The 18,408-nt window shown below is 32.7% G+C and overlaps 1 protein-coding gene across 1 annotated transcript; it reads right to left on the bottom strand.

The window, feature by feature from the left end:
- Nucleotides 1–10,278: 10,278 nt before the first annotated feature.
- LOC143145769 (uncharacterized) lies at nt 10,279–16,927 on the bottom strand. Its single transcript, XM_076309483.1, has 3 exons — nt 16,786–16,927; nt 11,223–11,370; nt 10,279–10,924 (listed from the first exon to the last, which is right to left on the bottom strand). The coding sequence occupies exons 1-3, from the start codon at nt 16,850–16,852 to the stop codon at nt 10,699–10,701; spliced, it is 441 nt and encodes a 146-aa protein (XP_076165598.1). The 5' UTR covers nt 16,853–16,927; the 3' UTR covers nt 10,279–10,698.
- Between the last annotated feature and the right edge of the window lie 1,481 nt (nt 16,928–18,408).

The following is an 18,408-nucleotide window of genomic DNA, read 5'->3' on the forward strand; positions in this document are numbered from 1 at the left end:
AAAAGTCGGTGAACTGTTTCCTAGAGAGCAATTTTTCTTTACAACTTATGAGCGATCGTTACAATAATCGAAATCTTTGTAGAAGTGTACCAAAGTTATATAAGACAACATTGTTATTGAATTGTATTTCATGTGTATATATATATATATATATGTACGTACAGATAAATCGCCACATAAAACCAGCCACATTTTTGTATACGATAAACAATATATCTTCGCTTATTCTTTATTTTATTTCATTTTCATATCAACACTGCACGTCATTGCAAAGATATCGAGATTGTTTATTATTTTTATATATACATTTTTATCGAATTATTAAAACAAGTATATTAGCTTTTAGTGGTAGATACTGAATCGGAAAGTTTAGATAGTTAAGACAGATTATGGATATCTAGAAGAGACAGAAGCATATAAAAATATAACATTACTCAGACCGTTCGGTGCATAATGGCTATGAAAGAAACTTAGTGTTTCGTTCAAGTGTAGCTGATGGATTTGTCGTTTAAACAATTTCCTATTTTGGAGTGAACTCACCATCCTAAGGAAAAGATCTTCGTAGTAACGATCTCGTGACAAAAATTTCAACCAAAATCGGAACATTGACACTTATTAAAGACGAGTTTCAATAATTATGACGGTCAACCTTATCGACGAGTTCAGGAGCAATACCTGAACGGGACGCAAATCAATGTTCATAATCATTAGTTCAGGACTGATCGAATCGTTTACACGTTTTGAACATTTATCTTGTTGATCTTAACGGAAGATCAAATCGATTAAAAATTGTTTTTAAAAGGAAAGAAAAATATTGATCGAAGGATGGTTGCGTGCAGAAATGGATCCGGTGAAACGATCGTCGGGATCGTTTCGTGAATTCCTCTGGAAAAGCGTGCGCAGATTCCTTCGTATGTCTATAGGGATTGGTGCGTATGTCCTCTCTCTTGAGACAAACGTGTTCCACGTGCCTGACCTCAACTCCTTGATCTTCCGCGAGTTAGCAAACGAGTGACCTTCCATTGCATAATACATCGTGTTTCCACGTGAAATACGATCTATTTAGTCTGACCAGGAAAACTCCGATCGAGGAAGGAATCCCTTGTGGAAACAATATCTTTGGAAACAGCCGCAGGCTTGTTACATTCACAAATCGCGCTCACTGTCTGGCGTCATTAACTAGGTCCTATGACAGGTTACTTTAGAACCTCCTTTACTACATATTTGTAGTTTTAACGTCTGCGACAACTGTGCGTCATTATTGAACAAAAATACCATTTCCCTCCTCTTCTTGGTGAATGGTTAAAAAGTTTGGAACGTATACATTTAGTAGGTAATCGGTTACGTTCTATTCGATGGAACAATTCATTTTACTTCCATCTCGTACATTCTCAGTGCTGGTAAATCGATTTGGAACTTTGAATTCTAAAATGGTTTGTTTCCGTGGCTTTACTGGTCGATTGTTTGCTTTATATTATATATAACGAATCGAAACATCCTCACTTATGTTTTTCAATTCGAGCGTCCGGTAATTGTGGATTTAAACATTGTTTGGCTGAACTGCGAAACTTTTACGTTTCTTATTCTATCTCCATGAGAATTTTGTCAATGAGAGACTCTAACGATGGAAATCAGACGAAAGATGAGCGTATTTTTGCTATTTCTAATTACAGGTAGTTGAAAGTTCATTTCAAACGATTCCGTCTAGTTTCGTGTTATTTTTATCGGGAGAACCTCGTCGATCCTTTAAAAATAACCCGATCAAGATACAACGAAAAATATAATAATTGTTAGTTTGTATTAGTGTTGTCACATCGATACGCTTTGGAACACGGCGAGTATAATATACTCTTTGTTCATTCCAAGAACAAATTCATTATTGTCTCTCCTTAAAAAGCTTACGCGCGAATACGACAGCGTGCGTTTATCAAGAAGTTACTGCATTTTGAAACTGTTTGTAATCAAACCCTATCATTCTTTTCATTTATCTGCAACTTTATCCGCAATTCTGCAATATCGTAGATATTTCTTCGTCAACAGAAATAACGATATTGTAAAAGAAAATATTCAAGAGGAACAAGTGTTGTAACGCTGTACACTTTTCAAACTTGTTATATGATTAACGTTAGTCATAATTGATATCTGATGCGTTACATATAATTAAAAATAATCCGAGGGAGATCGCGTTTGAACTCGTTTTCACTTTTTAGAAAGATAAAATCCCAAGTGTACAAATTTTAATTGTCATCAGTGAATGATATTCGTTTTCGTCTGCGATTACTTAAATAATTAAACAATCCTATCGTTTGTTTTTTGCCTAGTACCGTCGATCGTAGGTGTCGACGATAGGTTCTTTGACGATGAGTTTCTCTGCTTGTTTCGACTTTCAACAAATGTGAGTCTAGGTTGAACAGACCAATTCATTTTTCTGATTTCAATCCCTTGAATTGACTTTTATAGGCATGTCAAAAGATAATCTTTACAAAAATATTCCAATAACAACGAAAAGTATACTGTTGCTCTAAACGTACACTCAGCGATAAATCGAAATATTAATATAGTCGTTTACAAAAGTGGAAAATCTACAGCGTTGTAATATTGCTCTTAAGTATGTTTTTCAACAGTATCTTTAGTTTTGACTGCGAAAATTATAATGTGTGGTGTTTGAATTCATTTTTGTGAATTCATTTTATGTTAAAAACTAAACGAAAACCAATTATAATGTTTTATTTGAAACAAGAATGACCCCGAAGTCTTGGAAAAGAATTACTTAACAAAAAATGCACTTTGACCAACTTGTGGACCCCTCTGAACCTGTCTATAGAATATAAAAAGGAATTGTAATTAGTTTTGTAACACAGGAAACAATAAACGTGATCAAGTTATGTGGTTCGCCTTGCATAAAGTTCAATTTTTTGATGTTACATAGTATGTTTCAGGTAGAAAATTGAGTAAAATAATAATTGAGACAATTTCTTGAAAAATAGAAAACATTTGGCTGGCTTTCCAGTCCAATAATTTTAAAAGAAATAGAAAATACTTGGCTGGATTTCCAATCAGATAATTGCTATATATAAATTATATAATGTATTCTATACACAATAATATTATATAATTAGTGTAAAAAAAATATAAATATATACTGATTTCATATTATAATTATTGCAGCATAATAATACTTCAAAGAACGATCAAGGATCACCTACTCGAATTACTTTATTTCTCGATAAAGCATCAATGTTTCAAAAGTAATCTCCTAATTGTTTCACGTATAATAGTAATGCCGTAAATGTAATATAATGATAATCATATCGTACAATAATATAACACCGTAATTAAAATTTAAATTGCGCTTTTGACAAAAAAATTGGTTTAATCGTTAACAGAGCATTGTGATCTCGTTATTTTTATTTCCGAAGGAACCATTCACGAATCTTTATTTGTAATTCCAAATCGTTACAGGCAACGATCGAAGCAGCTTTCAATTAATGCGGTTTATTTTCGGATGTTTTCTTCGAGTTTATGAATTCCAAGAACGGTTGCATTCATTAAGTTGGCACACGAACTGAATGTGGGTCCTACAATCATTTGTTCACGTGTCTGAACTTACAAGGACGAAACCCCGATTCGTTTCAGTTACTTCAAACTGGTCTGCTACGCAAGCCGCATACAGAGGCCGTGTGGTACAAGACGAATGTCGATGATGCATACCGAAATGATGTCATCGTTCTTACCTACCATCTTATCCGCAATTTGTTTTTTAAAATACTGCAACGATTTTGTCTTCGACTATCTGATCGAACATCACGACGAAACTGTTAACAATTACCATTTGAATCGTGGATATACTAAACATTAGAAGGGAGAAACGTATTTCGAAACGGATCTTGAAGATTTGTTTTAAAAAGTTACATTAATAGTTTGAATTGATGTGACGCATTCATAATACGCGAGACAATATTTGCCCGGATAATTTAAGCAATTTATTTCTATATTTCATAATCCGTACGTATATATTTAGATTATTATATACTACAAAATATTTGGTATTTTTAAATGTGAATTTTTTTATTTACAAGCGTGTTATGAATCGTTTCTCTAGGTTAATTAATTGTGAACTAAATATTATGCGAAACGTATTTTTCTGATAAAACACAAGACAGTAAAAGAGACACAGGAGAATGAAAATTAGAAGAACAAATAGTGAAAGAAGGAAGGAACAGAAGTAAGGGGACAACGCTATGGATTTGTCTAAAAGGTAGCGAACAGGAGAGACGGATTGGAATTTCTTTCGACGTTTAGGTGTCGAGGGTTGTCGCCCTGAAACGGTCGCCACGTGTAACCCTCTGTCGTCCTTGAGGTCTTTAGGTATTCGGCAAAAACACAGCAGTATCTTACAATTCTTCCTCGTTTGTCAGGTAGACGATCTAGAAAACTTTGCTAGAGTAGCTAGGACTCACTTTGCTAGAGTAGGTGAATGAATCATTGCAAGGATCGTAATATTTTGAGTAAATTTCAGTAAAAAAAATAGTATTCGTTATAAGTAACTATGGATCTGGTTGAAACAAGAAACCATTTTATTTTTCTTTTTAAATTTATCCATGGAACATATCCACGCACGCAGACACATACATATTCTAGCTACAGGAGTGTATAAATTATCAAACTTAAAAGGACCTTTACGTTTTTCTTGTTTTCTCCAGAAATACGAGACAATTGTATTTCAATGTCCCGTTCTCGGTTATTATTTCATAATTTAAGAGTTTCACGATTCAGTGTTTATTAGTTTGACTCGTCGATCATTATCATCTGTTGTCTTAGACATTTGATTTATTTATTTACAGCTTTCCAATTTAGTCTTATTTTTTTTTTAATCGAAGAAATGTTTGTCACTATCAATTGTATCTTACTATACAGAATCACAGTTATCGAAAAGGCAAAGGGCCTATTGTATAATTATTAGCCTTAATCGAATGTCTTATTAAAGAGAAAATATGTTAAAAAAAAATGTAGAGAATGTTTTTATAGCATATGGTTCTGTAGCTCGAGTCTAATTATTTTTAATACCTTTGTATTCTGAGTTCATCTCCGAATATTTAATATTTAAGTTTTCGTGATCATTCGTGTACTTCGTGTCAATAATTTTAATTACTATTTAATTTTCATTCGTAAATATATTGTAATTACAAATTATTCTTTTCCACATTTTGTATTTATGTTCATATTTTTAATACATTAAAAAAGTATACTCAAGATAACAGATAAATAGTTATCTTTTCACCGTTAATGAAATATTGATTATTCCAATCGTGCAAACATTTTATCGGCAGAATTTCTTTGAAGATTCGAACACTTCATTAAAACATTTATCGCATCGTTGCTTATTTAGATTTTGTGACAGAAACCGGACAAAAATGTACGAGTTTCTAAAAAAATACAATTACACCGACACTTGTGAATTTCCAGGATCTAAACAAATAGCTCTAAATGACCTTGCGAAACAAAAATAAGTTTTTTATTTTTCGTTAATCCAAATACCGTGATAAACAAAAATATTTCTAAAATAAGACGAGGAAAACATATCGAACGATAACTGACATTTTATTTATTACCATCTTCTTCCAATATATAATAAAAATAGGATGCAGAAATGAAAAATTTTAATTTTTCATCGAAAATTTCATTCGTTTTTGTATTTGGAAGTTTAAATAGGAGTAGTGTCATTTAACAGATTTGTTATTTTTACCTAAAAAGTAATAACCATCGGAAGTGAGCATTGCATTCGAAGAAGTTTCATCTTTGAAATTTATCGCGATACCTGCACAACCTTGGCTTTGATCATGGAAGGCGAACCTTTCTTTCTTTAGAAAGGCAGATCTACCTGGAGACGAAAAATCGACTGTTTGAATGTTTCTTTCTGATTTACCTACAGTTCTCTTGCTTACTCCAACAAAAGTTGGGGTGCACGTGGGTTCCATAGGACCACCCATTCGGCCTCCACGACACGTGTATGACCTTGGCGCTGACCTCAACGTTACGAGCATCTACCCCTAAATTCTAGGTTCGGTGTATTTACCTTGAGGAACGTCGCTTATTCTTGTTTTTTTTTCCTTGAGGAAGATCAGCCATTTCCTTTACAAGGTTTCCGTAATCGAAGACTTACGTAAAGCACAAGAGGAAAGATATTATTGGTTAATAAAATATTATTAAGTATGTCCATTAATTTGTTCTTCTGTTTACTCGATTTTTACAAACTATGTTATAACATTTTCTAATAGTATTAAACTATCTATTATATTACTACATTGTTTATTGTGATACTCTATTTAGAATATGCATCTCGTATCTGTATATTAAATGTAAAGTAATATTAAAGAATTGGTGACATATATTTCTTTGATTTGTTAACACTTAAGTTACGTAATATCTTGAACTTTATTATATGACAAATAAATGTATGATTCAATATACATGGTGGTCCACGAATCTGTTTCAGGCCTCAACTTTGTTATTAAGGTAATTAAAAAAAAATGTCAAAGAAAGAGGATAAATGGTTCAAAGAATATTACACTTTTAGTTAAATTTTAAATGAAACATCTAAAATTTGTATAAACTTTTTAGAATACTTGAAACGTATTAGAAATTGTTTAGAAATGTACAATGCTTAAAGATTTTTAAACAATTTATATAACGAATAGAATTATTTAGAAATAATTTATAAATTTACAAATATATAAACATTTCAAAACCTTTTTAAATATTTACAAATTTAATAATTTGTCTATTTATAATTTGTGTACAATTTATAAATCTGTGAATTCGTTTGAATGTTAATTCGTAATAAAATTAATAAATTCATAAATTTACATATGTGTACAAAATTGATAGAGAATTAAAATATAAATTTGTACATTTATAACAAATTTACAAAAAGTTTCTATTTTAAAAGCGAAGATTCCATTAATACCAGTATGTAAACATAGTATGTTTGTATGTATATATGCACAGGATTACGGCGTACATTTAACTGTTCCGATGTAAATTTATTCGTAGATCACGTATTCATTATTCGTTATGTTCCGAAGTGCAAACTCTGCACCTTTCCGATACTCTTACTGGGATTTAACCCAGACCGTGTACATTCGTGGCAGTGTATGGAGCAGTAAGTGACTACTGCTAGTATAATGTTTAGATAAACATAAAACGACGGTCGGCAACCAGTACATATAACGGATAAACTTAAATATAAAACTTTACTGATTTCAATGATTTCGAATATTAACTTGCGTGGTCGGTTATAGTAATCCACCACACACCAATAGTGATGGTTCGATTGGTAAGTGTGTGAAAATCGTCAAAATCGACAAAGTGAAGTTTGGTTGCCGAAAATATAAAAAGGGTCTAATCGTCAAAGTCTAACTCAATATAAAAGTTCTGATGTTACGAATACATACTTGATAATGTGCAAAACAATTCATAAAGGTACCTGATGAAACCGTTATGAGGAATTATTGTTCGAAGAAACTATTACAAAGAATCCAAAATTTATCTAATAACTCAAATAGAAATGTTCGTTCTTTTTGATTATATACATTGATACCATAATGATTCTCGCATATGTAGATTTCTTAGAGAGTGAAACTTACAGGATGACTATTATATATGATGTATTATGCACCAACTTTAATGAAACTTCATTGATTAGGTAGAATTGAAGAACGTTTGACATTTATTGGATTTTTACTCGGAAACTAAAATAGTTTAGACCAAATTAAATAATTAAGTCATAACTTTCCTGTTGCTTGTTGGAATTAGTATAACATCACAGGAATGTGTTGGTCTGGTAAATGTTCAAATTCTTGGTCGTTTAACTCGAGATTATGCGAATCGTTATAATTCTCATTATTGGTTAGATCAAAATCTCCATTGGCATTGACAAATACCTTATCAACATCAATGGTCTTTTAACGTACCGTATGGATTAGTAAATGGATACGTGACAGGGCCATACTTCTTTAATGGTTATTTAACAACTCAACGTTACGATAGCCTACTTGAAAATGAATTACCAGCTCTTGTACACAATGTTAATCTCTACACGTGGCAACATCTACAATTTTAGCGAGATAGGGCACTCGCACATACTACCAAACTATTTGTAGAATGTTAATAAGCATTTCGAAACGATTGGTTTGGCAAAGCTGGAATTATAGAATTTCCACTGTGTTCGCCAACCTTTACACCTTTTTATATTTTTAAACGAGGCTATTTAAATAATAGTGTTTTCGAAGATGATCCAACGACACCAGAAAAAAGAAGTGTACAATTGTTGAAGCATGACAGAATCCATCGGCAGCAACATTGCAGTAAGTTTTTTCGAAAGCGAATAAACTTATGTATCGAGCTAAACTACGATGCCATTATCGATAGTATCGAAATGATATTAATAATTCGATATATAAATAATATCATTAAGATATCGATAAATTGAATTTCTATAGTAAGTAATGCAAAAGGTATATAGTACCTATACTTTGTTTGGAAGGTGTTCCATGTTTAAAAATCGATATAACTAATAAAATAATATAACAATTTATGTACTGATTCTTCAAGAGTACACACATTTTCTTCTGAGAGAGAAAACTTTCAGTAAAATTTCAATAAAAGTGTTAAATTACAGACTGGTTAAATATATGTATAATTAAAATAATAACTTATTGTTAGTGAATTTTCGTTGTATTCTGACGATATTGATTATTCATTAGATACACAATACGACCAGATTAAATTTGTCAGACTGAAAAGTATCAACTCTTCTTGACATTTTTATCTGTCTTTAACCGTTGAGTAAGCATTCTCTTAATTTCCATTTCATTTTATTTTGTTTCAATATCAAACATACACATTCATTTTCTCACACAAAGGTGTATTATGTATTATTTAACAATATTATCGTATCAAAACTTACCCCAATAATTTATTATAATAACAAACATAGACAACGTGTTACCAAATATTAAAACGTTGCGCAAAAATTTATCAAACAAATTGAATCACCGGTGTGAAAGAATAAAAATCCATTCTGCAATAATTAGCAGTAATTATCAAAATAATTCCAATATAGCAACGAGATTTGGCTACACGGTTAATTAAACTAAGCGCTAAACGTTAACGAACTAATATTTCATCTACTCTACAGTAATTTTTGGTTTCAAGGTAGGATTTTGTTCTCAGATTGACGATGCGGAGTTACCCCCACCATTGTTTATGTTTCTGTAATGCGAAGGAACTTATCGACTCGTGCAGCCGTCTAGTCGATACATACCCCGATAAAAGTTGTCTGGCTGCCAAGAGTGTTCTTTATCACGCACTGCATCGAATTTCATCCTCTAATGAAACTTAATGTTTTAATATTTCTCATTGTATCTCCATGAAAGAGTTATCAATCGTGACCCTGTTTTGATTATTTTTAGTTGTGTGTAAAATCGCACTCCCAAATTCCGCATATAAATACCATATATGACATCTAACAAGGTTATGTTTGGACACAGTTTTATCAGGAAAAGTTTGCCGATCTATTAATAGTACTTTCATGAGAATATATCTAACGAAAAATATACCAAATTCTGTATTGCATTGATGTTGTCACAGTAGTATAGAAAGCGTTTATGAAGAGCATAATTGGCGGTGACTATGCATTTTTTTAAATCGAGTATACACTGGCCGACACAAAATTTATCAAAATTAGATTGCCTCGTAGAAGTTCGAAACCTTCCGATTGGTAGAATATGAATCACCGATGTTATTTTTTCTCAGGTGGCGAAGTTATTCGAAATAATAATACTTTTCAAGAACCCTCGTCGATATTGTAACTACTTTTGATCCTTACATAGTTCATACTCAACGATTTATAAAAAACTGACACACATTTGCCAAACATAATTTCTTACTTGTTCTCGGCTTTTAAAAATGAAACCATTCAAAGAGCACAATTGTTATTTTGCTTAAATTTCTAAAAGTAATAACATTATGAAAACAATTTACGATAAATTGCTATCAATGAGAGTACACATTCTTTTATGAAAAATCAAAAACAAGTAACATTCTATTTATAAATAATAGCATAGAAAATGAACGATCTCGAGTGTCGTAAATATTTATCGTATGTTGTGTGTGCCACCTACAACCTACTTTTGTTTGACATATTCTAGTTATTTTATTTCACATTTATCAAATTCTCCAAATACAATGTATGTTTTTATTGTAAATTATACATGTAATATTTATATCTCCCATTTCCATTTTTAAACAAGTAATTCTAGAACACTTTCAAGAAAAGAAAACATATTCTTTGTATGTTAAGTTTGAGAAGCACTGCTCTATCAACCACGTGTCGAAAGTAATTGTTGTAGATAGTTGAATGACGAATCTGTTACAGATTTACTGACCCATTTTTCAATTGTAAAAAATGTTGCACGTAAAGACTGTCATGAACTCATTATTTATTTTTAACCATGTCCCATATTTGATTCGCACAAATGTGTAAATACATTAGAGTATCTCATTACACTAACTGGATTAAATTATATTTTTTGCCTACAATATATGTTAATTAGTATTATGAAGATATAAATGAAAGAGTCCAAGCATGGTCAATATGTTTTATGTTACAGCTAAATGAAATATCAATAGATAATTCTAAATATTTGAGAAAGCTCTTAATAACGATCGATAGTCGTCACTGCAACAACAGGTAGCAATTAGTCTGTGTTCCCTGCAACTGTTTGCATGAAGAAATCGACAATCTGCCAATTTACATTGATAGGGCAGCTCATGAAGATAAGGATCTGTGCAGCAGCATGCATCGTGCAATAATTTTTCTCCACAATAAGGATAAACTGAATTGTCGCACAAAGGACATTTCCTGGAAGTAAAAAAACATTTTATAAAGAATTAAAAATAAATGTTTTGATCTTAATGTTAAATTCGTTATAATAAATTAGTTATTTTATTCATTTAACGTTTCATTCATTTCACAAAGAGTAAATTCTTAACAAGTCGAGATAAGTTAAAATGTTAAGAACCTTTTCGCTTAAAAGCGTAAGAAAGAGTAAAGAATCTTACGATTAAAAACATCAGATTTAATTAAAATTTAGGTAATGAATGTTGAACATCGCTTTTTTTCTAGAAAAAATAATGTAATTATCGAACTAAGTACTTACGCGTTTTGAGGTGGCCTATAAATATTATCGATTGGAAAATTATAGCGTTTTATTATTTGCTGATACATTTTTGTTTGTGGAAACAAAGTAAATGATATTGCGTGCTTGGCCCCTACTGCTTGACTATTTGCTGCATTACTTTGCTCATCTTGTTTGCATAAATCAGGGGATGTGACATAAATTGGAAAAAGAAATATTTAGTACGATATAAATTGCTGATTATAAAATCAGAAAATATCTGAGTTTATATCTAGCAAATTACTTTAATTTATTTAAATTAGTTTTTATGAAAGTAAGGGAGAAATCATTGTGGAAATTCAAAATTTGTGTATTTTATATTATTACTTAATAATAATTAAGCGTTGAAACACAATTCGTATAAAAGAATTTTCGATTAATGGATGAATTACATTTTCGACATCGATTATTTTATATTTTACATAAAATAACATAAACATTAATAACGATAATGTAAAAATAATACAAAGGAACGATATTCTCATTTATTTTGTGGCTTACGAGAAGTTGCTTGTGGTATTTTATGCTAAAATGGCACAGGCAAAAATAAAATCATCCACCAGCATCACTCTAGACAGACACGTTGTCACTATTGGCAAACTATTACTATTTGTTAATTTGGGCGAGTGTCCACCACTTAACGAGAAATACGAGTAAAACAAAATACGACAAAGTTAGATGAAAAACGTATCTGAGATATGTTCGTGAATTCTATCGTTGCATCTCACTTTGTCGTATATTGTTTCGTTCGCGTTTCTCGTCACGAGGTGATCTTCTACACATGCTCAACTAAGTCAATAGTAATAATACACTTGCGTAAAGGCGTAACAGTCACGTCACAAGTGATGCAAGTGGACAAGTACCTTTATTCCTGTGCCATTTTAGCTTATAGAATCCCAGGTCAACTTTTTGTGCGCCTACAATACATAGCGTGCAGACAGCAGTAACGAAGCTAGTAAGTGAGCAAACGTAATATTTTTCAGTTGGCAACATTTGCAAACTACAACGTTTATTCACCTTACAGTATGCGACAAATAGAAAATCCCCTGAGTGCTAATTTGGATTCCAGAGGGGACGGTCGACCATCAACGTGATATGTCTAGTCCCTCTCGGTTCTGACCCAGAGTGAAATCTTTAACATCCTACCCTGAAAGACAATTAGGCAGGGACGGAAGAACATGGAATCCCCTGCCAAGGGCAGTGATTGAGGGCTACCTTTCTGGCAAATGGGTAGAATATCCCAGCTGGTACAACATGGAACGGAGAAAAGTGTACTCCGAAATACTGTAGGAGTCCGTGCTGGGATATCTGTTATGGAATCTCGAGTACGACACCATTCTGTGGACCAAAGGCAGTTCCGACACCGTCAACATAACGCGTTACGTTGATGCAACGTGGTACTGACCGTTGGGGACCACCGGAGAAAGGCAGTCCGATGAGCCAAGGATCAGGGAGATCGGTTTAGAAATAACGCTCCGTAAGACCGAGAAGCTACCAATACACATACTTTGGTAGGAACCGTCATTTTCTCTCCACATCCAAATAGATAAGGCCAGTGTTAAGATGAAAATATATGGGACTGGTTCTTAACAGCCACTGGCGATTTGAGGGGCATTTCGGCTGTCTAGTCTCGCAGTTCTAGGGAATAGTTGATATTTTGGGCCAGCTTCTCCTCAATCTGTGGGATCCAAGCACCCGGGTGGGATTGGTCCGATCCAACTGAGATTCGCCCATTCTGTAGCCCTATATGGAACCCTCTTTGGGCGAGTGACCTACCACCTCTCAACGTGGCATGACACTGCTGCGCCGGTTTCCTACTCAGCTAGTTCGAAGGATCACTCCTGTCCTACCAGATGGAGATCATCCTGTCGAGGCTTCCTCCGTTGGATCTGCTTGCGGGCTTACATAGCTATTGCAACAGCCATTGCGAGTCTTGCGAGGGCCGTATGAGCGCTGTATCCTGGAGGAAATTGGGAGGGACCTTTCGTTATCGGGTATGGGGAACGCTACGCTCGGCAGTGAGGAAGTGGAGAACCGTGGCCTCCTTCTGTGAACTAGTCATGTTTTGGATGGAGCTGCAAAGAGGGAGCATGACTGCATGAGTGGCTCCTCCAACTCTGTTGCATCGGCTCCTTCCAAATTGGTCCTGGCGATTGAGGGGTTTGTTGCTCCCTACCACCCCTGTGTATGCATATGTTACGTGCGTGACTACAGGGAAGGTAGAGCTGTTTACTCTTCCGTCTTTCCTTCGTCGAGGCACAGTCGGAGAGATCACTGGCAGCCCTGTAGACGAGTGGTGGCGTAGTAGCGCGCTCCTGTCCACCGCTGGACGTTTCCGATGCTACAACGGGGACGACAAATTGGATGGTGGGTTAGACATAGCGTCCTTCACGGGCGTCGTCGTCGCGCCGCACCAGAAGGGACACCGTAAGTTACCGCTGATAGTTCCCAGTGCCCCTCGTGGTCGCGAGGATAATTACTGTCGGAGTTTTAATGAGTACACTCCGCACGTGAAGTGCCGGAGCGGGGAATCCCACTCTCCCTCTGAGAGGGAAAGTCTTCGATAGATTTCCCCCACGAAAAAAATAGGTGATGTGGATAGGGAACTAACAGCAAACAAAACTTAAAGAGTTATTATGAACGAAGGCAAAAAGGTTTAAAATGGTATACTGAAACGTTTGAAAAGAAGTACGTATTATGATAGATATCAATTATCTGTCGATTATAATTTTCTAGCTGATAATTTCGTGCTTCTTCTTTGTACAGTCTTGTCGTTGCAACGTTCCGAAGATGAACACAGAAATTGTGATTTCCTGATTTTAATTACTTTGCATAAGACATCAATGCATTCAAAAATCATGTATCATATTATGTGGGACCCATGTAATAAGAAAATAAGGAAACATTTTGAGCAACGAGAAATAAACGTTACAAAGACGTCTATGAACCATATAAGGTACGTCCCAACAAATGTAATTTTAATAAACGTTAAAGTTTCATTCATAAAGGATTGGACGATTTATTTAGGGTTCAATTATTTGATTAAAGCAATATAGAATGGATCTAATTATTTCTTAAATACTCTTATAGATGTTTACAGAAGAAATAAAGCTCACGCGTTTGAGAGCAACTCTGATACATGCATAAAGACATGGTTTTTCTAAATTTGCTTGCTCTTTCCCAATTTTCGATACATTCTTTCACCAATGCGTTTCTTAGGATCTTGCTTGAGAACCAAAATAGTTTTTACGCATATTTGACGGCCAAATCCGCACGAGCCTTACCGTTGTTACTTCTCGTTACACTTTTTATACTTTCTCTACGTTTTCTTCGAATTTTTCTGTTTCATTTTCTCCTACTTTTTACTTATTTATATTTCTATGCTCCTTCTATTTCTTTTCTGGAGCAACTGCTATTCGACGATTCAGGCAATTCTTACCTGAACCTTGATGCCTTGCACGAGTTAGATTGCTGACTGCTTATCCTGTTGCTACCATTTTTGTTATTATTGGTATTATTTTTAGCACAATAAATTGAGTCAGAGTAAATCATATAGCTTCTCTACCCTACATGATCCTTTTCAATATCAATATGCGGCATGCAGAAACTTGTACGAAGAAGAAGATACTGTTGACGCGTCGTATTCTCTTTGAACAGGATAAACTAGAAATGTTCGATTCTTGTAAAAAAATTAATTCTGGAATCGATTTTGAATTGAAATGACTAGAATCAATACGCTAAAAAATCGAGTCCTGCGATTTTTATTGCATGAAAATCGATTAATAAGACCATTTTTCTATTTATTAACTATATTTTAAATATGTTTAAAATTTTTAAGTCAGATCTGTATATTTGTACTTAAGACGTTACAAAGAAAGAAATTATATGTTTCAAGTGGTAAATTAATTATTGTTTATTAGATATTTATTCAATGGTAGTGAATTTAAAATCACACATCGAAGGAAGAAATCATGTAATTAATGATCGAAAACTGTGTGTACACTTCATGGGGGTTAGACAGAATGGAAGTTGAATTTTTGACTAAAGAAAAGAAATGAAAATTTCTAGAACATTCATCATCCAACTACGTGTTAGAATAGGAAACACTTTTCGAATTCGACTTAAAAGTTGTATCTCGGAAACTAAAACATTTCCTTTAGATCAGATTTATGTAATTTAACAGACCAACAAGGTCTAATTGCAATAGTTTTTCACTAAAGCGTTTACCGTGACCCCTGTAAACTTAGGAAAAAATTTGTAAAGGGGATAGACAATGACCAAATAAGTCTGAGAATGTGCAACGTGATTCCTATTATATAGGAGAGGGATCTTGTTGATTTTGATTGAGTTCTTTTAAGAGAACAAGTCTGCCAATTAAATTAACGAAAGTACTTAAACTCATTGTTAAAAAATGTTGAATAATATAATATGCCTTTGTATGAAAAATTTAATTTTTATCTCAAAACAATATTAAAAATAATGAGCGACAGAGTTTCATTGCCCATTGTTCATAAGCTTTTTATTAAATTAATTTAACCTGAGATAGGTAAGAATTAGGAAAAGTGTTATGTTCAATATTATAATTTTTTGATAATCCACACAGGTGAATCCGGATAATAATGTTATATAAAACACAGTTGCGACTGTCTGTTTATCACATTGCAGAAAAATTATTGGAGCAATTGCAATAAATTTGAAGCACGTCTATAGAGTAATTCAATCTCCAAATTACATAACATCGCAAACTTGTTTGCTAGGGAGAATTATGAAGAGCCCTAATCATAAACCTGTAGAAAAACACAAGACATCGTACGTTGGAAAGTGCTGAAATAACATTTTCTTGACAAGAAATGTTATTAAACAAGTCGAATAATTCACAGTTTATGATAACGTTTAATTTTTAACACTAGTGTGCTCCAATGCTTGACAATATTTCCGAAAAAACTGATATCATTTGTGTTTATATAGCATGTATTGTACATATACATTATTTTATGAAGTAAAAACAACACGAACATTATTCTGCTCCTATCACTGCCTAATTTTGAATTTTTGTTAATACTTTCACAAAGGATACGAATGCTTTAATTTCATTTATATAAAATTCATTCTAAACATTTCTAGAAATACGTAAAAAACTTTTGTGTTTATGAAAAATTACTTAACAAATAGCATTATATAAAGGTTTTGTTGAAGTTGAACGGCATAGTTCATAAAACCTTTTTTACAAATGTCTTTTTTGTAAAAAGAATGTTAAGCGATGTAGGGTCCACAGCTTTACGGTTAATGTTCCTTAAAATTCAAGAAATAGAAATTTAATGCCTTTTTAACTGAAATTCTATAATGGAAATAGCATACATTCGTCACAGACATCTAAACGAGAATATCGTTGTTAACAAACAATAAATTATTGTCAATGGAACATTAAGAACTTACATTGACAATTACTCGAATTGCGAAATACGTGTGATCACTGACAGAGATGAAATGTATGAGAAATGAAATTTTAATATAACGAATAAGTTTTACATTTTAATGTACTCACTTAATTCAGTAGCTACGCAGAAATGCAAAATGACAGTCATGCTGAGTATTATTGTGAATATAGACATTTTTCAAATAAAATTCAAAGCACAACTTAGCCAGCACTTTCGAACACAGACTGTTGTTCTGAGAAGATAAGCTTCTCTACGTGGCGTTTACTTCGATTTCTTTTTAAATCCCACGCACCGCTTATTTACAGACACGCAACTTGAGTTTTGTAAGAGAGGATCGTAGTGGTTGCCGTACCCGTTACTTGTAACTGGTCCGGTTCTTCCTCTCTTCCTAAGCGCCGGTGACTCGCAAAATAAGGAACGACGACAGTACATTGGGAATTTTTAACGAGTTTAAAAATCCTCTCCGTAACCGAATAGTAATGAGCTATTTTTTATTTCATTAGCTGTTTATTATTTGTACCTAGTATGTAACATAAAAATCTTAATTAACTTAATCATTTGTAAATCGTTATTTGAAACATTGATTATATTTTAGAATTAATCAGTAGGAACAATTAGAAACTTATATTTATGCGAATAATAGATAATTTAACGTTGTTGCGGATAAATATATTAACATAAGTTCCTTTTGTAGTTAATTCCAACAAGAGCAACGTCTACATTTATACAACGACCAACATATACACTTACACGCTTATAAATGTATTTTGAATGATCTAATTAATCTGTGTTGAAATTTTAATAATTAATAGCGATAAAAATTAAGTTGAAAAATTTTATTATTATCATTATTTTCGTTGTTGCTTTTACTACTGTTGTATCGAACTTTAAATAAATGTCAATATATGTGGTTAAATAATTTATTCTTTGTTTTATCATTTCATTGATATTAATAAATGAAAAATGGTTTTAAAATTATATTTTTATAACGAATTGAATATTTTTGCTGCCCGAAGAAGTTTATTTGATACATCATTGACTTCTGATATTAGCGTTTTATTTCTATAGCAATTTTGTGTAGTTGAAGTTTAAAACAATTGTTTGTAAATACTATTACCTAGAAAGATATTATCAACATATTTACAAAATAAATCTAGTGTAGGTGAATTCTTGTAATCTATATTTATTTTCGAAACGACATGTTATTAATCTCCATTTGCAAAACTTATATTTCATTCGAAGTCTATTGAATAAATTTTACTAACGAGTCCATTAGCAAATCCACGACAAAACGCAACTGTGACAATTTAGGAATAGAAGATGTGTCAACATATGATGAAAATAGCTATCTTAGGTACAAAGATGGATATACATAGGAGAAAGTTGAATGACGCAGATTAGATTGAATTTCGCAATTATAATATAATCAAAGAGCAAAACTGTTTTTTGCTCACTTTTATTCTATTCTTGAATTGTATATTATAAAAAAGAATTTGAAATATATACATACACAATTTATGGAGACTCATTTCATTTTTGTACATAATAGCAAACTTTTTCTGTTTCTTTTGTTTTAAGTAAAGTTTCTTCGAGCAATTGTTGAATCTCACAGAAATGAAGCTTGATAATGCCTAAGTATGATTTGTTTACAGAGTATTTGTATACCATTTTGTTCTATTCTTTATAATTAAATAATAATCGTTTTACCGTTAAATGCCATCTAAGCAAGA

This window comes from Ptiloglossa arizonensis, chromosome 4, assembly GCF_051014685.1.
Source record: "Ptiloglossa arizonensis isolate GNS036 chromosome 4, iyPtiAriz1_principal, whole genome shotgun sequence".
NCBI lineage: Eukaryota > Metazoa > Arthropoda > Insecta > Hymenoptera > Colletidae > Ptiloglossa > Ptiloglossa arizonensis.